General features: G+C 50.0%; 1 protein-coding gene across 2 annotated transcripts in view; it reads left to right on the top strand.

Annotated features, from left to right (window-relative positions):
- LOC309369072 (uncharacterized protein) overlaps positions 1-19,863 on the top strand; it is a 77,418-nt gene extending 57,555 nt beyond the window's left edge. Inside the window, exons 3-6 of one of the 2 annotated variants that reach the window (XM_081909674.1) lie at positions 3,198-3,279; positions 3,578-3,660; positions 15,338-15,464; positions 17,550-19,863. In XM_081909674.1, coding sequence (XP_081765800.1) covers positions 3,198-3,279; positions 3,578-3,660; positions 15,338-15,464; positions 17,550-19,531 — 2,274 coding nt within the window. In that variant the 3' untranslated portion in view covers positions 19,532-19,863. The remainder of the gene's footprint in view (positions 1-3,197; positions 3,280-3,577; positions 3,661-15,337; positions 15,465-17,549) is intronic. The other variant, XM_081909675.1, reaches the window with a different exon arrangement.
- The last annotated feature ends 624 nt before the right edge of the window (positions 19,864-20,487 follow it).

Raw genomic sequence — 20,487 nt, 5'->3', positions numbered from 1 at the left:
CTGACTGGGCAGTAATTATTTGGGTCCTCTCTTTCCCCCTTTTTGAAAATAGGGACAACGTTTGCCCTCCTCCAGTCTGCTGGGACTTCGCCTGTTCTCCAGGAATTCTCAAAGATGACTGCCAGTGGTTCTGGCAGTGGTTCAAAGATGACTGCCAGTGTTCTGGAAGTTGGGCAATAGAGTACAGGATTCCTTTTGGTGTACCGACCTCCCCGCTGCACCAAGGATTCCCTGCCCGAGCTGCTTCAGGTGGTGGCGGATGTTCTCCTGGAGATACCTAGTTTGGTTGTCCTAGGGGATTTTAATATTCATGCCGACACAACCTTACAAGGGGCCGCTTGGGACTTCATGGAAAGCATGGCCTCCATGGGGCTGTCCCTGAATAAGTCTGGCCCAACCCATAGCCGCGGACATGCCTTGGACCTGGTGTTTACCTCTATGGATGTTGGTGACCTGACACTAAGTAAAAGCGAAACGAAAGAATTGCCATGGTCAGACCACTTCCTGGTGCAACTTGACTTCTCCGCGACCCTTCCCCTCTGCAGGGAGGTGGGACCAATTCGGATGGTCCGCCCCCGCCACTTAATGGATCCAAATGGTTTCCAGAGAGTGGTAGGGGATGCTTTATCCCATGTTGATGGCCTTTCAGCCGATTCCCTGGTGGCCCGCTGGAATGTGGAGTTAACCAGGGCTATTGACTGTTTGGCTCCAAAGCGCCCTCTCCGATTGCATGGAGCCTGGACAGCCCCTTGGTTTTCCACGGATCTGAGGGCAATGAAGCAATCGTTGAGATGGCTAGAGCGCCGGTGGCGGATGACCCATTCTGAAGCTGACCGGACACAGGTTAGAGCTCAATGTCGAGCCTACCAAGTGGCGGTAGCGACGGCAAAGAAGACTTTCTTCACCGCCTCTATTGCATCTGCAGAAAAAAGCAGCAGGAGACTTTTAGTGGAACCACCTGCTCCATCGAGGCCCAGTACCGGCCACATGATCTCCTGCAATGATTTTGCAAAGTTTTTTGCAGATAAAGTCGCTCAGATTCAGGAAGAGGTAGACGCCACCGTGGGATCAGAGCCAGGGCGGGAGAGAGCTAGAGTCCTGTCTAGTCAAATTGCGTAGGATCAATTCCAATCTGTTACCTCCGAGGATGTGGACAGGCTGCTTGGACGAGTGAAACGAACCACCTGTCTCCTTGATCCTTGCCCATCCTGGCTTATAAAAGCTAGCCTGGAAGGGCTGGGCGATGGGCTTCATGGGGTGGTGAATGCTTCCCTCAGTGAGGGAGCTTTCCAGAGCCGCTGAAAGAGGCGGTTATTAAACTGCTTTTTAAAAAACCATCTTTAGATGCGGCCATGATGGCCAACAATCGCCCAGTCTCAAACCTTCCATTCTTGGGCAAGGTGATTGAGCGAGTGATTGCTGAACAACTCCAGGCACGCCTGGAAGAAGCGGACCATTTGGATCCCTTCCAGTCGGGATTCAGGCCTCATCATGGGACTGAAACTGCCTTGGTCGCACTGGTTGATGATCTCCGGCGGGACAAGGGTGAGAGCTGTTTCCTAGTTCTGCTGGATCTCTCAGTGGCGTTTGATACCATCGACCACGACATCCTTTTGGACCGTCTAGAGGGGCTGGGAGCTGGGGGCACTGTTATACAGTGGTTCTGCTCCTTCCTCCTGGGCCGTGTTCAGAAAGTGGTGGGGGGGGGATGAGTGTTCAGACCCCTGGGCTCTCACTTGTGGGGTGCCTCAGGGGTCTGTCCTCTCCCCAATGCTTTTCAACATCTACATGCAGCTGCTGGGAGAGATAATCAGGGGGTTTGGGCTGGGTGTTGATCAATATGCGGATGATACCCAGCTCTACCTCTCTTTCAAATCAGAACCAGTGAAGGCAGTGACGGTCCTGTGTGAGTGTCTGGAGGCAGTTGGTTGGTGGATGGATGATGGCTAACAGATTGAGATTGAATCCTGACAAGACAGAAGTACTGTTTTGGGGGGACCTGAGGCGGGTGAATGTGGAGGACTCCCTGGTCCTGAAGGGGGTAACTGTGCCCCTGAAGTACCAGGTTGCGCAGCCTGGGAGTCATTTTGGACTCTCAGCTGTTCATGGAGGCACAGGTCAATTCTGTGTCCAGGGCAGCTGTTTACCAGCTCCATCTGGTATGCAGAATGAGACCCTACCTCCCCGCGGACTGTCTCGCCAGAGTGGTGCATGCTCTGGTTATCTCCCACTTGGACTACTGCAATGCACTCTACGTGGGGCTACCTTTGAAGGTGACCCGGAAACTACAACTAATCCAGAACGCAGCAGCCAGACTGGTGAATGGGAGCGGCCGCCGAGACCATATAACACCGGTCTTGAAAGACCTACATTGGCTCCCAGTACGTTTCCAAGCACAATTCAAAGTGTTGGTGCTGACCTTTAAAGCCCTAAATGGCCTCGGTCCAGTAGACCTGAAGGAGCGTCTCCACCCCCATCATTCTACCCAGACACTGAGGTCCAGCTCCGAGGGCATTCTGGTGGTTCCCTCACTGCGAGAAGCCAAGTTACAAGGAACCAGGCAGAGGGCCTTCTTGGTAGTGGCGCCTGCCCTGTGGAACGCCCTCCCACCAGATGTCAAAGAGAACAACAACTACTAGACTTTTAGAAGACATCTGAAGGCAGCCCTGTTTAGGGAAGTTTTTAATGTTTGATGTATCACAGTATTTTAATATTCTTTTGGAAGCCGCCCAGAGTGGCTGGGGAAACCCAGCCAGATGGGCGGGGTATAAATAATAAATTATTATTATTATTATTATTATTATTATTATTATTATTATTATTATATCAGTGGACTGCCGTCTGTCCAGATTTTAATTTGTTTTAAACTAATTTTAAGAAGTATTTTAATTAATCAATTGCCTGTTCTTATGTTCTTTGTATACTGTGCTAGATTTATGATGTTAGCTGCCGAAAGATTGGCTCCGGCCAGGGAGGGTGGGGTACAAATAAAAAATTATTATTATTATTATTATTATTATTAGGGGCTCCAAAGAGGATGGAGAACATCCCATAATGCTCTGCTGATGGCCCATCCTTTTTCTGGGAAGGCATCCATGGAATGAGATCTCACACCATTAAAGTTTTAAACTTTTCCATTATCTTTCTGCTATTTCTTGTCATTCATTTTCTGTTTTGAATCCTTGTTGCTCTTTCAGGAAAAGGATCATTTTGAGGAAATGGACCTGGATTCCTGTGAGGCAGAGAGGCCTCTGTTGGACACCAGAGAGAGGCCACGGGGTAAGGAAGAAGGCGGTTTTTCTCCATTTGGTCTCATTCTGTTGGTTTCCCATATAATCTCTGGGTTCTTTTCATCAAGTTTTTTTTGGGGGGGGGAGTTGGGAGGAAGGGTCTAGAGGAGGAGAGATGTATTTCTGCATGACTAACATATGAAATGGGCACAAATGTCCAAATGCACTCAGCAGGAAAGGCTTTCTGAAAGGCCCATCTGTAGATAGAGATGCCCTGCTTCACCTGTGAGAGACGCGGGCACCTATGAGGGACACCTGGCATCCTGCTTACCTGTTTTCTCTTGCAGGAGGCAGAATGATGGCGGCAAGACCTCCTGATCCGCCTTTTCATGGGGGCAGAAGGGAAGCAGCGGCTGTGGAACCACATCAGGTCAGGGGAAGCTGCCTTGTGGGGACAGAGGTTGAGGGATGGAGCAATGTCAGGGACTGGTTGGGCACAGAGGAATGGTGGGAGGAAGCAGCCAGGGAACTAGGAAGGGAAGACGGCTCAGAGCCCAAGGAGTGGAGGTGGAGTAAGGATTAGCGGTCAGAGGGGCAATAGGGAGAAGCCTTGGAAGAGGAGGTGTCTGAAGCTGGAATGGTAACAGGGCTTAGTGAGCTGGGAGACTCTGAGGCAGAATGCAGTCCAGAATCGGAGGCAGAAGAGGAAGGAGACGAGTGGGAGGAGGAAGGTCGGGAGGCAGAGGTGAGTCAGGAGAAGGAGGAGCCACCGGGGGCTCCCTCTCCTTCTGCCAGAAGCCACCTCCCTGCTTGTCTCTCAGAGCCCAGAGACTTCCTACAATGGAGGAGCAAAGGAGGAGGGGACTTGGAAAGCTATGGGGAGCTAGGGGCCTTCTCTTTTGGCAGCTGATTTCATGGAGGAAGACCCTGTCATGGAATTCTACTCAGTATTGATCCAGGCAGAACTACAATGTATAGTTAGCAGAGTGAAAACGTAAAGACCTTGCAGGATTCCCCAAAATAGACCAGAGGCAACTGTATTTCACCCAGCAGAGCTTTACTGCTACTGAAGACAAATGAGCATAATGGTCCCAAATCCAAAACATTCAGGATTGGCTCTGTCCATAAGAAATCCAGTTGCAGCAAACTTAACTGAAATTTCCCACAACCTATAATAAGTTTAAACCTCAACACTCAGCATACTATGTACAGAACACCAGAAGGAAGAGAGAGAGAGAGAGAGAGAGAGAAACCCAGGCTCCTTCTGGCCTCTTCTTATAGTCAGCATGACCTTGACAGAAGACATAACAGAATCACTTTAACCCAGCTGTACTCAGGCTGCGAGGCCTGGGTCCTTGTGCCAAAGGCCAAGCACAGAAAAGGTGGCCCTAGGTCCCAAAAGATGATTTTCTGTGGGTATGAGCCAGGGACCAAGGGGTGGAGATTTGCTTATCCAACAGGCAATCAGTCCAGGATTCTGCTCAGCAGCAGTGCTGAGTTTTGTGAGTAGAATGGATGGACACTAATGGTTCTAAGGGGTCGCTCGTGCGTAAGTTACCGCCACTCCTGGCTAGGTTGCCTGGTTAAACCTGTCCTGGCTGACAGCCCTTCACTCCGTGGCTGTTCAGTCGCTAGCAGAATCCGTCAGTGGGCGTTTTTTGGACCTCTTCCAGCAAAGAAGTTGTTTGACGCCAAGTCTCCTCCTACTCTCCCTGCGCGGAAGTCTTCTGCGCAGGGAGGGAGTGGGCAGCGGAGTGCCAGTGCTCTCCCCACTGGTTTCTGGCAAAGAGTCTTGGAGCCTCCTCTCCAAATCCCCCATTTGCCCTTCTCTACTGGTGTTGCGCTGATTTCCTTCCCCAGCCGATGAGCTCCCTCCCTCCCTGCTGGGCCCCTCTCCAGCATCGCTTGAGAGCCTGGCCTCCACCTCTGGCTCCGATGTCAGTTCCCTGACAGACACACATACATGGGAACCCTGATGTTCTTTCAGAGAGTCTGCAAGACTCTGCTGATGAGGAAGAGGCAGAGGTTGAACCTGCTGCTGAGGCACAGAGTCCTGACCCAGAACAGGAAAAGGGAAGAACTTCTCCTAAAGCTGTGAAGTTTGAACAGAGAAGTGCTCCTTCCTCACCCACGGGTTCAGCTGAGAAGTCTAAACGGCACAGTAAGTCAGAGGGGGAGCTCTCGGAGGCCAAGGACATTCTAGCTGGTCCTAGTGGATCTGAGGGGGTACCTGAAACTGGGTTGAGACGTTCAGCTTGCACAACGAAAGGTAAACCTCCTGACAGGTTTGCAGTCACGTGTGGGTTGGCATGGCACAGTGTGAACCCGAGAGTTTTGAGGATGTTCAGAAACTGCCTCAGGAAGAAGCCAGGAAATGGCATGAGGCAATGCAGAAGGAGATGAGCTCAATGGAGTCTCTAGGTGTGTTCTCCCTCACAACGTTGCCAGTGGGCAAACAGGCCGTGAGCAGCCGCTGGGTTTACCGTCTTAAACCCACAGCAAGAGGCTAGGCCAGTAGCCAGAGGGTTCACGCAGCAAAAGGGGCTGCATTATACTGAGGTATATGCTCCCACTTCCAGAAGTGAAACTCTGCACATGCTCTTAGCCATTGCTGCACAGAGATTTTCCGGTGCATCACTTTGATGCGGATAATAATAATAATAATAATAATAATAATTTTTTATTTATACCCCGCCCTCCCCAGCCAAGGCCGGGCTCAGAGCGGCTTACAAGCAATAATAAAAACAAGATGAATGATTACAACTTAAAAACAAAAATAAAATAAAACATTAAAATAATGGAACATTAAAATATTAAAATGTAGCCTCATCGCAGGAGTAGAAGGAAAAGAAAGAAAGAGGGGGGGGAAAGAGAGAGAGATGTTCTTGAGGCTCCGTCACGAGTCCGTCGCCATACTTGCTATAGCCGTCTGAGATCCCGCTTCATTTTCCGGAGCTCCTCAGTAAACCAAGGGGCCCGGTTTCGACGGGGTCGCAGAGGGCGCTTAGGCGCGATCTCATCAATGGCTGCCAAGAGCCGGTTATTCCAGTCCTCAACAAGGTCATTAATGAGTCGCCTGGAGGAGCAGGGTTCCGCAAGGCTTGTCGGAATCTATCAGGATCCATCAGTTTTCGCGGACGAGCCCAAATACCGTATTTTTCGCTCTATAGGACGCACTTTTCCCCCTCCAAAAATGAAGGGGAAATGTGTGTGCGTCCTATGGAGCGAATGCAGGCTCCCTGGCTTCAGTGATAGCAAGGCAAAGCCTCCGAAGCCTGCGCTCCGGAGGCTTCCCATTGCTTCCGCTGAAGCCAGGAGAGTCTGCTCTTTGAGGCTGGCGGTGGGGAAAGCAGCGCTTCCCCCATTGCCAGCCCCAGAGGATGGGGGGCAGCAGGAAGGCGCGCGACGCCTTCCCGCTGCTCTCCAACCCGGCTTTGAGGCTGGCGGGGGGGAAAGCAGCGCTTCCCCCATCGCCAGCCCCAGAGGATGGGGGGCAGCAGGAAGGCGCGCAACGCCTTCCCGCTGCTCTCCAACCTGGCTTTGAGGCTGGCGGGGGGGGGGAAGCAGCGCTTCCCCCATCGCCAGCCCCAGAGGATGGGGGGCAGCAGGAAGGCGCGCGACGCCTTCCCGCTGCTCTCCAACCCGGCTTTGAGGCTGGCGGGGGGGAAAGCAGCGCTTCCCCCATCGCCAGCCCCAGAGGATGGGGGGCAGCAGGAAGGCGCGCAACGCCTTCCCGCTGCTCTCCAACCCGGCTTTGAGGCTGGCGGGGGGGGGAAGCAGCGCTTCCCCCATCGCCAGCCCCAGAGGATGGGGGGCAGCAGGAAGGCGCGCAACGCCTTCCCGCTGCTCTCCAACCCGGCTTTGAGGCTGGCGGGGGGGGGAAAGCAGCGCTTCCCCCATCGCCAGCCCCAGAGGATGGGGGGCAGCAGGAAGGCACGCGACGCCTTCCCGCTACTCTCCAACCCTCCTGTGGGCTTTTGCGGGAGATGGGGGAATTCCCCCACCTCCCGCAAAAGCAGGCAAAAGCCGCACGCTCTTTAAAGAGGCTCCGTGGCTTCTGCTGGCTTTTCTAGGAGGTGAACCTCCTAGAAAAGCCCGCAGGAGCCGTGCACCCTTTAAAGAGCGCACGGCTCTTGGGGGCTTTTCCCCAAGGAGGGAGAAGGGACTGACTGGCCGAGTCAGTCCCTTCTCCCTCCTGCGGGCTTTTGCGGGAGATGGGGGAATTCCCCCACCTCCCGCAAAAGCAGGCAAAAGCCGTGCGCTCTTTAAAGAGGCTCCGTGGCTTCTGCTGGCTTTTCTAGGAGGTGAACCTCCTAGAAAAGCCCGCAGGAGCCGTGCACCCTTTAAAGAGCGCACGGCTCTTGGGGGCTTTTCCCCAAGGAGGGAGAAGGGACTGACTGGCCGAGTCAGTCCCTTCTCCCTCCTGCGGGCTTTTGCGGGAGATGGGGGAATTCCCCCACCTCCCGCAAAAGCAGGCAAAAGCCGTGCGCTCTTTAAAGAGGCTCCGTGGCTTCTGCTGGCTTTTCTAGGAGGTGAACCTCCTAGAAAAGCCCGCAGGAGCCGTGCACCCTTTAAAGAGCGCACGGCTCTTGGGGGCTTTTCCCCAAGGAGGGAGAAGGGACTGACTGGCCGAGTCAGTCCCTTCTCCCTCCTGCGGGCTTTTGCGGGAGATGGGGGAATTCCCCCACCTCCCGCAAAAGCAGGCAAAAGCCGTGCACTCTTTAAAGGGGCTGCACGGCTTTGCTGGCTTTTCTAGGAGGTGGGGGAATTTCCCCACCTCGCAGAAAAGCCTGCAAGAGCCACGCAGCCTTTAAAGAGCGCACAGCTCTTGGGGGCTTTTCCCCAAGGAGGGAGAAGGGACTGACTGGCCGTTTCAGTCCCTTCTCCCTCCTGGTCGAAAAGCCCGCAGGAGTCAAGCGGGGCTCCTGTGGGCTTTTGCGGGAGGTGGGGGAATTCCGCCACCTCCCGCAAAAGCAGGGAGAAGGTCTTGGAGTAGCGCACAGGCTGCGTGCAGCCTGTCCACTGCTCCCAGAGCTGCGGGGGGGGTCATATTTTTTCCTTGATTTCCCCCCCCCCTGAAAACTAGGTGCGTCCTATGGTCCGGTGCGTCCAATCGTGCGAAAAATACGGTAGGTTCGCCACCCGAGCTGGGGAGGAGCGGGAATTCAATCTTGGCTTTCAGAGCGTAGTGATCAGACCATGGCACTTCCACAGCAGGGAGCATGATCACATCTATGCCAGCCCCAAATATCAGATCCAACATGTGGCCTGCTTGATGAGTGGGGCCCAAAACAACCTGGGAGAGCCCTAGTGTTGCCATGGAAGTCACTAGGTCCAGAGCCTGTGAGGAGGGAGCGGCATCGGCATGGACGTTGAAGTCTCCCAAAACCAGTAGGTTTGGGAACTCCAAGGCCCAGCCCGCCACCACCTCCAGCAGGTCTGACAGGGTGGCTGCAGGTGTGCTGGGTGGTCGGTACACCAGCCAGACAGCCAAGCTCTCCTTGGTGCCCCACACGAGACCAACACATACAATGCCGGAGATCGCCGGTGATGGCAGAGCTCTGAAAGAGCAATCCTCCCGGAATAACAATGCTACTCCTCCCCCCCGACCCACAGTCCGCGATTGATGGAGGACAGAGAAACCTGGGGGTGTTATCTCATGTAGGGAGACTACTTCGCCTTCCCGTACCCAGGTCTCCATCACGCAAGCCAGGTCAATCCCCTGCAAGACAAAAAAGTCACGCATGGTGGCGGTTTTGTTGCCTATGGACCTGGCATTGCACAGCACCAATGACGGAGGTGTGTAATCCTTGCTCTTCCTACCCTCATCCCTTGGGATGGTGCGTAGATTGGAAGGGGTTCAAGGATCACTGCATCTCGAAACCCTTCGCCGATAGAGATATCTAGCCCCACCGCCATTCCTCCCTAGCCCTTCAATTGTGGAAATCCCAGATCCCATACTAGCCTCCCCAATAGATGGGTAACATCCCCTCAATAACAAGTCATCCTTGGGCCAGGACTCATGGGTCAAAGTGGTATGGGAAAGAGGTGGAGGTCTGATAGGGTAAGTATCCCTAGAAGATAAAACCCAACCAACCGCACCCCAAGCGGGGGGGGGGGGGACAGTCCCATGGTGTTTCATTAACTGTCAATCCCCCTCTCCCTCCTGGGTTAATTGGAGGATTGTTGGTTCTATCTGTGGCTGTGGAAGTATTAATGAGGTATGTGTTATAAAATGTGGATCACTGGCCAACAAAGAGCCAGATTCGAATTCGGAAGATCTGTCCATCCTGTCTCGCCAGGAGTACAGTAGAGAAGGCTGATCATTCTGGTAAGTTTTTGGAACATTAGGCAAAGGTCCAGATGTAGATTGGGTGCTGGATATCTCCAGATTGTCAGCAACATAGAGTTCTTTATGTGTTGTTGCCATAGAAATGTCGGAGGCGCCAAATTCCTCATCTAATTTGGTGTCGTTTGAAAAGGGAACAGGGAGTTGCACTGATGTCTTTCGATGGGATAAAGAGCTGTTGGACGTCTTTAAATATTGTGCTCTAGGCTCTACTGTCCTTATATTTTGGGTAGAAATCTCAGTCTTTATACTCATTAGCCTCTTCTTCAGGTCTTGTAATTCTAGGCTTACAGAGTTCTTTTCTTCCTTCGGGCAATTAGTATTTCTAGTGTTGAGCTTGGTTTCCTTTATCCACATTAGCTTTGACTCTATGCAAGGGACTGTGATAGTTCAGAACTTAAATGGTTAAGTGTTCTGAGTGAGTGCGTCACCCACTGACATCAGCTTTCGAAGGAAGGAGGAGCTATCACTTTCCTCTTTGTCTCTGAAGAAGAAAGAGGTGATTTTGCTATGGCCGCAAGCAGTGACGGATTGTTTTGCTGAAATGCTCTAATAAATAACTGTTTATGGACACAAGTGTTCATTGTGTTACATGAGACTAAGCGACAGTTTTTCACCGCTGTGCTCCGCTCTGCTAAAGCCATGACTGAAGAGACAGCAGGATTTAGTGCGCAGCTCAAGAAGTGTGCCGGACGCTGTAGAGTCTGATTGGCGATCGTAAAGCAATCAGAGGTCACGGCTAATCGATCACATCCAAAGATCGATTTCCGCATAGGTTATGGTGATGTATCGCTCGTAAAACTGTCGCTGGAGCTCCAAGAATGCTTTGAAGTTGGCGTTCTGAGAAACAGGAGCTGGCCGGAGGTTGGAAGCTGCGTTCAGTGATTTTTTGCCTGCTTCTGAGAGGCAAGAGAGCTGCTGAGACACAGAGCTGAGCTGGGAGCTGAGAGCAGCTGGGAGCTAAGCGCAGCTGGAAACGTCTCTCCACGGAAGGGTGAGGCAGAGAAGCTGAAGCTGATCGTAAGTAAGCTTGGGCCCCCTTGGGAGAATGGGAGAAAATGGCAGAGAGCCAGGACATACCAGTGGAAACCCTAACTTTAAAGAGTTGGGCAACCTGGAGCAGAAGAATAAGGGGGTGGTTCCTGGTCCAGGGGCTTTGGGAAGCAAGCCAGAGGGAACCACTAGCAACACCCCTTAGCTGGCAAGCAGCTGGAGCAGGCGTTGCAGGCTGTGGGGCTGAAGATAGCCAGCAGAGAATGAAACAATAGCTGGATATGCTCAGAGCATGCGTTCATGCATCGCTGAGACCTCATTTGGAGGGTGTACAGTCAGCAAAAGCTGCCTGGGATGTGCTGAAGGGTTTGTGTGAAGCTTCAGCGGAAGGCCAGAGTCTTGGAGACGCTGGACAAGTAGCCCCTGTTCCTGAATCAGCCTCAAGGAGCGCTGGTAAGCAGATCAAAGGGGCGAAGAGTTCCAAAGGCAAGTTTAAAAAACTTTCCACTAGTGCTGAAGCGGAGAGGAGCTTCAGGGGGGGCAAGGCTGGTGGGAGGCGCCGTTCCAGAAGAAGGAAGGCCAGGCCAGCTGGGAGGAGCCCCGGGCAGTGTTTTTCCACTGGAGTTCAATATCTGCGTCGCAGTTGCCCCCACCGGAGCACAGAGGCACGGCAGGATGTTTCCAAGGACACTTCCCATGGGAACCAGGCGGGTTTCCACGGCAACCAGTCTGGGCAGGCGGGAAGGCGTGCAGGTGTTCGTGCAAAGCAACGGGAAGAAGAGTCTTATCAGCTTTCTGCTAGCATGGCTGTGTTTGAGAACTGCTGCGTGGAAAATTCCGAGCTTAGCTTTGTTATTGACTCTGCAGCTAACCGCAACATGGTTCCAGAGACCCCTGCAGTCGAGATGTGGAATTGCAAGGCAGTTCCGAAAGGACAGACTATCCAGTTCGCGAATGGTCAAAGGACACATATTTCTAAGTTTGCTAATGCTTATCTTTCTGTTTTGCAGGAATAGATGGAGTTTTGTGTTGTTCCATAGGTGCATCACTGTTTGTTATCTGTGCCTTATTTGTTAAAAAGGGGTTTTCAGGTTTGTTTCCAGGGGGATTTCTGCACAATCTCCAGAGAAGGGAAACGCCTTGTTGAAGTGAAAAGGGGACAGAATGATCTTTTCATTCTTAAAACGTCTCTTGGGGGTGAGGGGAAGGTTGAGAAATCACAAGCGTTGCGTGCTACAGTTCCCAATAAGCGTACTACAATTCCCACTCATGTCACATGTGCTTGCGTATGGCATCAGAGAACGATCCATAATCCTGTAGAGGATTTGCAGGTTTTACCCGAGGTTGCCAAAGGATGCAGGATTAAAAATTGTAAAAGTGCCATTAATTGTGACACTTGCAAGCAGGCGAAGGTGAGAGGGTGCAGTTACCCAAAGGTGGAACGGGTAACCACTAAACCTTTTGAGCTGGTACACATAGATCTGTTCAATCCTGTCAAGGAACAGAGTCTAGGGGGGGCAGGTATCTGCTAACGATTCAAGACAGTTTTTCGCAGAACACCTGGACTCATGGTCTCAAATCCAGGGAAGATGCAGCACAGCTGATCAGGAGCTGGATTGAGGAGGTAGAACAGAGATTCTCCACCAGAGTGAGAGCAGTCATCAGTGACAGAAATGCTAAGTACACTGGTTCTGCTTTGCAGAAGTTCTTTCACAAGAAAGGGATACGTCACACAGTTACTTCTCCCCAGCGGGGGGATAGCAGAGCTTAGAAGTGAAGCTCTGGTTAAGGCTGCACAGGTAATGCTAACAGAAGCTAGGTTACCTCCAAAGTTTTGGCTGGAGGCAGTCCGGTGCGTATGTGTCACCTGGAATCGCGTCTACAACTCACTGGTAGGTGACACACCGTACTCTTTGTTAAATGGCAGAAAACCCCAGGTTCACTTTCTGCGCAAGTTTGGATCTCCTGCGGTTGTCCCTGTGCCTAAGGCTTTGCAAGGGCCAGATGGAGCCAAAGTCCAGAAAAGGATCTTCTGTGGGTATGAGCCAGAAGCCCGTGCATGGCGATTTGCTTACCCTGCAGGTGATCAGAGTAAGGTGCTGATCAGTAAACACGCTGAGTTCTTTGAGCAGGATGAGAGGCCAAAGTTTTCTGCACAGCGTGATGTTCTTTCAGAATGTTTCTCTGATCCAGAAGACAGTTCTGATGAGGAGGAAGGAGGGGCTGAGGCTGCTGATGACGACCAGGTCACTGACCAGAGTCAGGAGCAGGATAGGGCATCTCCACAAGTTGTAAAAGGACAGCCCGAGAGTGAGCCTAGTTCTCCTGTGAGTGTAATGGAGCGGATTCGAAGACGCTTTAAGTCAGAGGGGGAATCCCGTGATGCAGAGGACACACCTGCTGATCAAAGTGAGCCAGAGGAAACACCTGAGTTTGTGCCTAGGAGATCCAGTCGCACAACTAAGGGTATTCCACCAGAGAGGTACCAGGCCACAGGTGCGTGGACACGTTTCGCACAGTGCGATTCTGAGAGTTGTGAGGTGATTCCACAGATGCCTGACAGGTATGCCAAGGGAGGGCGCAAGGCATTGGGGATGGGATTGATCTCACAAGGTGTTACTGAAGATGATGCACAGGTGTCAAGCAGGGGCGCAAGGGGGGTGTGATAGTTCAGAACTTAAATGGTTAAGTGTTCTGAGTGAGTGCGTCACCCGCTGACATCAGCTTTCGAAGGAAGGAGGAGCTATCACTTTCCTCTTTGTCTCTGAAGAAGAAAGAGGTGATTTTGCTATGGCCGCAAGCAGTGACGGATTGTTTTGCTGAAATGCTCTAATAAGTAACTGTTTATGGACACAAGTGTTCGTTGTGTTACATGAGACTAAGCGACAGTTTTTCACCGCTGTGCTCCGCTCTGCTAAAGCCGTGACTGAAGAGACAGCAGGATTTAGTGCGCAGCTCAAGAAGTGTGCCGGACGCTGTAGAGTCTGATTGGCGATCGTAAAGCAATCAGAGGTCACGGCTAATCGATCACGTCCAAAGATCGATTTCCGCATAGGGACCAATTGCCTCCTAGTTTCGTCCTTAAATACCCTCACTGGGCGGAGAGAATGGAACCACCATAGGGTATCCTTTATCTCCATGAGTCGAGATGGGAGGGTTGATGACCTAAAGGTCATAAATAGGTGCATGGTGTTTCTCAAGGTAGGCAGGAAGTGGAAATTTTCTAGATCTACATTTCGGTAATGGTAATTCAGGAGCTGAGACAAGGACATAGTAATTTGTCTGCGGTTCATCCACCTATGAGTGTATCGGTGAATCTCAAGCATTATCTGGTTCGTTTGCAAGACTTGACAGGACCTCACTTCATCCATAGTTTGAGTTGGTGAGTTGTTAACAGAGTCATTTCTTATCATCCTTTTAAGCCCTTGGGCATTTAAAGGGGAGGAACTAGTATCCAATTGTTTCTCAATGTTAACTATTCTGGTGAGGATTTCATCCAGTCTTTGGAGAACCAGAACCATAGTTTCTGCAGACAACATGCAAATCTCTTGGTAGGGTTGAAAGCAGGATGTGGCCTATTTGAACTCAGACCTCCAGGAGGATCTGTACATGCTTCCTCCTCCAGCGTTTGAGGGCAATGAGCCGAATACTGTATGGAAGTTTCACAAGTCCATTTATGGCTTAAAGCAATCGGCCAGAAATTGAAACTTGTACCTGAATGAAGCCTTAGAGAAGCTAGGTTTCAGGAAGAGTCTTGCTGACAGCTGCCTGTACCTTAAAGGGTCAGGAGAGTCCCAGGAAATGGTGTTGATCTTTGTTGATGACATCATTCACATCTCAGGGGCAAACAAACTGGTGCAGAAGTTTGCCAAAGAGCTTGGGAAACGGTTTCAGCTCAAGAACCTGGGTGCAGTAAGGATCTACTTAGGTGTTCAGATAGACAGGACTGAAGATGGAAGCTTCTTGCTCAGTCAGAAAGGCAAGATTGAACAGTTGCTTGAGAAGTTCAGAATGTCTGATTGTGCAGGGGTTGGGGCACCCATGGAGACGAGCTATGTGAAAGACGGTTGGCTAGCAGAACGTGTTGACTTCGAGAACGCTGAGCTCTTCCAGTCAGCTCTGGTAGTCTGTTGTATCTGTCCCAATAGAGCAGGCCGGACATTGCTTTTGCTACCAATCTGCTCAGCAGGGAAGCTAAAGTGTAGCCCAGTGTAAATGCCTGGCATGGTATCAAGCGGGTGCTGCGTTACCTGCAGGATACCAAGGACTTCAGTCTCAAGCTGTCAGCTGCAGGTGAGACGGCGCTTACTTGGTGGGCAGATAGCGACGGGGCAAATCTGGATGACAGGAAGTCCGTATCTGGGATGGTAATAAAGTTTGGGGAATCTCTAGTTGGGTGGAAGTCCCGGAAGCAAAGTCTCATTGCGCTGTTCTCTACTGAGGCTGAGTTCATTGCACTGTCGGAATTGTGCAGGGAACTGGAGTTCTATAGATGCCTGGTGCAAGAGATCTATGGGGATTGTTGCCTGCCCATCACTGTTTGGGAAGACAAACAACCCTGTCTGAAGTTGGCAGAATCTGGGCAGTTGAAGGCCAGAACCAAGCATCTAGACATACGTTTCCAGAATGCGTGTCCAAGTGTCAATCCTATTGAAAGCAATCCTATTGAAACAACACAGCAATTAAGAGGAAGGAAAGAACAGAGCATTGTGTATCAGATCATATTTCTGCTGTCTCAGAAGAGGACATTTCCCTTTTCTTTTAGGGTCCAGTGTGCTTTGAAGATGTCGCTGTTTGTTTCACGGATGAGGAGTGGGCGTTGCTGGATCCTGACCAGAGAGCTCTGCATAAGGACGTCATGGAGGAGAATCGTGGGATCGTGGCCTCTCTTGGTAAGGCTCCCCGTGGGATCATCCTATCTGCCTGGAAATTCAAAAAATACCTCTATGTGACAAACCTCATACATTTCCACAGAGCTCAGCAGCGCCCCCTCCAACACCTGGGAACCTAACACCCCAACAACAAAAATTGAACAGCAAATTCCAGTTTTTTCTGTGAACCATCTTCCTCCAGTTCTGCCTTTTTATACCACAATTTGGCTGGTCTGAACTGCCCAGGCATCTGAAATGTCAGCTTCAGTGTTGGGATCTGAAGAAGTGTGCATGCACACAAAAGCTCATATTAATAACAAACTCAGTTGGTCTCTAAGGTGCTACTGGAAGGAATTTTTTTTATTTAGCTTCAGTGGTGCTGTTTTTGTTTTTGGTGCTGTCAGTCTTGGGTTGACCAGAGAGACGACTGACAGTGGAGATGGAGGGGATGCCATGACTGGGCCAAACAAAATCCATCCCAGAGAAGAGCCAGGTTTATTGAATCTCAGGAAGTAGAAGCACTGATAATAATAATAATAATTTTATTATTTTTACTCTGCCCACTTGGCTGGGTTGCCCCAGCTGCTCTGGGTGGCTTCCAACACTTATATTAACCAGAAACATTAATCATAACAATCTGTCCCCATATAAAAAGTACATTAACTTTAAAATGAACAACTTACACTAGTGGCCAAAATTGTGGAAACCTTTTGGAGAAAGTGTATTTCAGAGCTTTGATACCTCATGACACCACTTTTTTGGGAGTACTAGCATAAAATTATATATCAATGGAAAAATAATTTAATGAGGAATGTAATGATTTTCTTCTGTCATGCAGGCACAGTCTCTCCATTCTTCGATCATCACTTGCTGTTGTGCACCTTTCCCTGCCTTTACCAGTCTGATTTTGGAGTGACTGAGTCTCTTATACCTCTTCAAAAATATAGACCATCTTTGGTTAAGTTTTCCCCAATCTATCTTCTAATTTCTTCATACCTGTAGCCTTGTTCACTTAATAGTAAGATTTTACATCTCTTTCTGGGTAACTACCAACCAAATTAATAGCAATCACATAATACACTGACAAAAGTCAACCTAAGCAAGTTGTGCTTCCCTTTTCTGGTTATATGTCTATAACCTTTGATAGAATACAGATAATTGAACAAACTTTGTTGCACTACATTCTTGATTAAATTATCTTTCCATTGCTATATAATATTATGGTATTATAGTCATACCTCGGTGTAATGGTTCTAGGGGTTGCTGGTGCGTAAATCGGTGCCACGCTTGTCTAGGTTACCTGGGTCAACCCTTTCTGTCCGGGCAGCCACTCATCCGTGGCTTTCTCAATCACTGGCAGAATCCGTCAGTGGGCGTTTCTTGAACTTCAAGCAAAGAAGCTCCTTGACGTCTAGTCTCTGCCTACTCTCCCTGCACGGAAGCCTTCTGCGCAGGGAGGGTGTGGGCAGCGGAGGACCTGTGCTCTCCCCGCTGGTCTCCCATCTGCCCCCCTTCTCCACTGGTGCTACACTGATTTCCTTCCCCAGAAGATGGGCTGCCTCTCTGCCTCCTGGGACGCTCTCCGGAATCCCTCCAGAGCCCTCCTTCTCCCTCTGGCTCCGATGGCAGTTTCCTGACACTCGGGTTACATTCGCTTAAGGTTGCGTGTTTTCGTGTTGCGCACTGAGCTGAACCTGGAAGTACCGGAATGGTTTACTTCCAGGTTTGAGTGCTCGCACATGCGCAGAACCACCAAATAACGACCCACGCATGCGCAGATGCAACACCGCAACTTGCGAACACTGCGGATTGCGAACATGTCTCCCACACGGATCATGTCTGCAACCTGAGCATCCACTGTACTCCAAAAGAAGTGGTGTTATGAGCCATCAAACATCTGAAATGCACTTTTTTTCTAAAAGGCTTTCACAATTTTACCACTACAGTATATCAAAGAAAGCAACATTCAACAACCCATCAGAATCTAATAAAAAATATGTTGGTTAATGACAAAACAACAAAGGTAATGAACACACACATGCAGCTCCCTTCAGTTCTTCTTCATTTGTTCCTGAGGCTCTAATCCTTTTTATGTCTCCATTGCAGATTGTGATGAATTGCAGATCAAGAACAAGGCTGAACAAGAAAAAATCCCCAGAGAGGAGAAGCCATACAAAAATTTGGAGTATGGAGAGAGCTGCAGACAGAGCTCCCATTCCACTCCCCAACAAAGAATTCTCATAGGAAAGAAACCCTATGAGTGCATGGAATGTGGGAAGAGCTTCAGGGAGAGCTCCAGTCTCACTTACCATCAGAGAATTCATACAGGGGAGAAACCCTATCAGTGTGGGGAATGTGGAAAGAGCTTCAGGGAGAGCTCCAGTCTCACTTACCATCAGAGAAGTCATACAGGGGAGAAACCCTATCAGTGTGGGGAATGTGGAAAGCGCTTCAAGAGGAGAGACACTCTCACTTCCCATCAAAGAATTCATACAGGGGAGAAACCCTATCAGTGTGTGGAATGTGGAAAGACCTTCAGTCTGAGCTCCTATCTCACTGTACATCAAAAAATTCATACTGGAGAGAAACCCTATGAGTGCATGGAATGTGGGAAGAGCTTCAGGGAGAGCTCCAGTCTCACTTCTCATCAGAGAATTCATACAGGGGAGAAACCCTATCAGTGCGTGGAATGTGGAAAGAGCTTCAGTCAGAGCTCCCATCTCAGTTACCATCAGAGAAGACATACAGGGGAGAAACCCTATCAGTGTGGGGAATGTGGAAAGAGCTTCAGTCACAGCTCCCATCTCACTTACCATCAGAGAAGTCATACAGGGGAGAAACCCTATCAGTGTGTGGAATGTGGAAAGAGCTTCAGTCAGAGCTCCCATCTCAGTTACCATCAGAGAAGACATACAGGGGAGAAACCCTATCAGTGTGGGGAATGTGGAAAGAGCTTCAGTCAGAGCTCCCATCTCACTTACCATCAGAGAAGTCATACAGGGGAGAAACCCTATCAGTGTGTGGAATGTGGAAAGTGCTTCAAGAGGAGAGACATTCTCACTTCCCATCAAAGAATTCATACAGGGGAGAAATCCTATCAGTGTGTGGAATGTGGAAAGAGCTTCAGTCAGAGCTCCCATCTCACGTCTCATCAGAGAATTCATACAGGGGAGAAACCCTATCAGTGTGTGGAATGTGGAAAGAGCTTCAGTCAGAGCGCATCTCTCACGTCTCATCAGAGAATTCATACAGGGGAGAAACCCTATCAGTGCGTGGAATGTGGAAAGAGCTTCAGGGAGAGCTCCAGTCTCACTTACCCTCAGAGAAGTCATACAGGGGAGAAACCCTATCAGTGTGGGGAATGTGGAAAGCGCTTCAAGAGGACAGACACTCTCACTAACCATCAAAGAATTCATACAGGGGAGAAACCCTATCAGTGTGTGGAATGTGGAAAGAGCTTCAGTCAGAGCTCCCATCTCACGTCTCATCAGAGAATTCATACAGGGGAGAAACCCTATCAGTGTGTGGAATGTGGAAAGAGCTTCAGGGAGAGCGTATCTCTCACGTCTCATCAGAGAATTCATACAGGGGAGAAACCCTATCAGTGTGGGGAATGTGGAAAGAGCTTCAGTCACAGCTCCCATCTCACTTACCATCAGAGAAGTCATACAGGGGAGAAACCCTATCAGTGTGGGGAATGTGGAAAGCGCTTCAAGAGGAGAGACACTCTCACTTCCCATCAAAGAATTCATACAGGGGAGAAACCCTATCAGTGTGCGGAATGTGGAAAGAGCTTCAGGAAGAGCGAATCTCTCACGTCTCATCAGAGAATTCATACAGGGGAGAAACCCTATCAGTGTGCGGAATGTGGAAAGCACTTCAAGAGGAGAGACATTCTCACTTCCCATCAAAGAATTCATACAGGGGAGAAACCCTATCAGTGTGCGGAATGTGGAAAGATATTCATTCGTAACTCCTCTCTCACTTCCCACCAAAGAATTCATACAAAGGTCGGGGAAATCTTTCATTCTGTAGCTTTAGGAGCCAGGCAAATCCGCACCTTGTTAACCAGGCCTTTGGCTGATTGACATCTAAGGCCCTTTTAACATGTGGTGGGGAGTTGAGTTACTGATGTGTATTTTGTGTTTTTATGTTGTTTTTATGTTGTAACTGTCCTGAGACATGTGGGAACAAGAGTCAACACTTAGAGACCAAGGAGTTTTTGCCCCCCAATACTATATTTGAGTGTCCCCCCCAGTTGGTAGGCATTGCCATTCCAATGCCCTTTATGCATCATGTGATTGATTGTGCAAGGAGGGCCTTACCTGGCCCCCCACCAATATTTTATTCAAGTTGGCACCACTGGGTCGGGTGGTATATAAATTAAATAAATACATAAATCGCCTTCCTTTGCACATGTTTCAGCTTGTCAATATCCATATTTATTATCATTTTTAATATTTATGTGCCCTCCAATTGAAGATTTCACAACAGAAACATACAAGATGAAAGCATGGCTTTCCCAAAAACAAGTCAAGCCAGAGAAATCTCTCCTCCCCTTTTTTTGGATGGAGTTACAAACTTTGTTGACCAGGGAACAGCTGTGGAAATAGTGCATCTTGATTTCAGTAAGGCTTTTCAGTAAGTCCCCCATAATACTTTTGCCATTAAGCTTCTAAAATGTGGGCTGAATGAGGAAACTCTTAGGTGGATTTGACTAACCGAACCCAAAACGTCCTCCTCCATGGTTCCTCATCATCCTGGGGAAAAGTGACAAGAGGGGTGCTGCAGGGTTCTGTCCTGGGTCCGTTGTTGTTCAACGTCTTTATGAACGACTTGGATGAAGGAACTGAGGGGGTGCTCATCCCATTTGCCGATGACACGAAATGTGGAGAGGAGGCCAACGTGGCAGAAGGCAGAATGAAGCAGCCAGAAGTCACCTCAACCCGATGGACTGGTGACCCCCTCCTCCTTTTCCTCTCCCCCCAAGCCATCAATACAGCTAACACGATCAATATTCCCCCCTCCCAGCCTCACACCTCCA

Source organism: Podarcis melisellensis (genome assembly GCF_964234715.1).
Source record: "Podarcis melisellensis genome assembly, chromosome: 4".
NCBI lineage: Eukaryota > Metazoa > Chordata > Lepidosauria > Squamata > Lacertidae > Podarcis > Podarcis melisellensis.
This window is presented reverse-complemented; position numbering and strand designations above follow the sequence as displayed.